We start from the raw sequence: 1,283 nt of genomic DNA, 5'->3' as shown, positions 1-1,283 counted from the left end.
TGTGTGTGTGTGTGTGTGCACGGGGTGGGGTTTGGAAGGTTTGGTGGCGGACCGTGCACCAAGAGACGAGACAGACATTACTGTACAATACGAGAGCGTATTCATGTAAGTCTGTTTATGTATGGTGTATGTGTGTGTGTTTGTTATGCAAGTGTGTTTGTGCAGGGTGAATGTGTGTGCATGTGTTTATGTAACCATATCTGCGTATGTCTGTGAGGTAATACACGTTACTTGTTTCTTTTTCACCAATCCAACAGACGTACAGAAACAACAGACGGACAGAAACAACAGACAGACAAACAGAAACAACAGACTGACAGAGAGAAACAAACAGAAACAGACAGAAACAGACAGAAACAACAGACAGACAGAAACAACAGACAGAAACAACAGACAGAAACAACAGACAGACAGAAACAACAGACAGACAGACAGAAAAGACAGACAGACAGAAATAACAGACAGACAGAGAGAAACAGACAGAAACAACAGACTGACAGAGAGAAAAAGACAGAAATAGACAGAAACAACAGACAGAAACAACAGACAGAAACAACAGACAGAAACAACAGACAGACAGACAGAAAAGACAGACAGAAAAGACAGACAGTCAGACAGACAGACAGACAGACAGAACAGACAGAGAGAAAGAACGACGAAGAGAAAGCAAAGAAGACGTACTCCGACCCACAAGTGGCGCCCAACAACCACCTGCCCAATTTTCCAATTAACTAATTACCCCCACCAGACAACACATTGGAAGAACAAATGGGGTTTGCTTTTTTCTTCTTCATTCTTTCCTTCTTCCCTCCTTCCTTCCCTCCTTTTCTTCCGACTCACCTGCAGCAGCACCTGTGGTGGCCTTTGACCCGGGGTCTACCTTGGAGGTCGTGGTCTTGCTAGTGGTCCGGACATTTCCACCACCCGGCTTGTATCCGTCGTTGCGAGCATCAACGCCGTACTTCTTCTGCAACAGAATGAAAGAAAGGGGGAGGGGGAGGGAGAAGGGAGAAGGGGGAAGGGTTGTGGTTAGAGATACGTTTTTATTTTATATCAATACCGTTTTTTAAAAATCGTTTTCTTATTTTTTTTTTGCGTTTTCAAATCATAACATAAAAGCTGAAAGATATGGAGAACATACACAGAAGAGGTCAAAAGAAAGCTTTATAGTCTCACCTTGTTTCCTTTTGCTTGTTTGAAATAAATAGTTAGAAAGACGGGGTGGGAGAGGGACGGAGAAAGAGAAATGGGCGGGTAAGGGGGAAAGAGAAAAGAGTGGGGGG

At 43.8% G+C, this 1,283-nt stretch overlaps 1 protein-coding gene across 1 annotated transcript in view; it reads right to left on the bottom strand.

The window, feature by feature from the left end:
• Positions 1 to 967, bottom strand: part of LOC101864325 (microtubule-associated protein tau) — a gene marked incomplete at its 5' end in the record, with an annotated part of 56,993 nt that extends 56,026 nt beyond the window's left edge. Inside the window, 1 exon segment of the mRNA XM_013087465.2 lies at positions 841 to 967. Coding sequence (XP_012942919.1) covers positions 841 to 967 — 127 coding nt within the window.
• Positions 968 to 1,283: the final 316 nt, after the last annotated feature.

Source organism: Aplysia californica, unplaced genomic scaffold (genome assembly GCF_000002075.1).
Source record: "Aplysia californica isolate F4 #8 unplaced genomic scaffold, AplCal3.0 scaffold00590, whole genome shotgun sequence".
NCBI classification, from domain to species: Eukaryota; Metazoa; Mollusca; class Gastropoda; order Aplysiida; family Aplysiidae; genus Aplysia; species Aplysia californica.
This window is presented reverse-complemented; position numbering and strand designations above follow the sequence as displayed.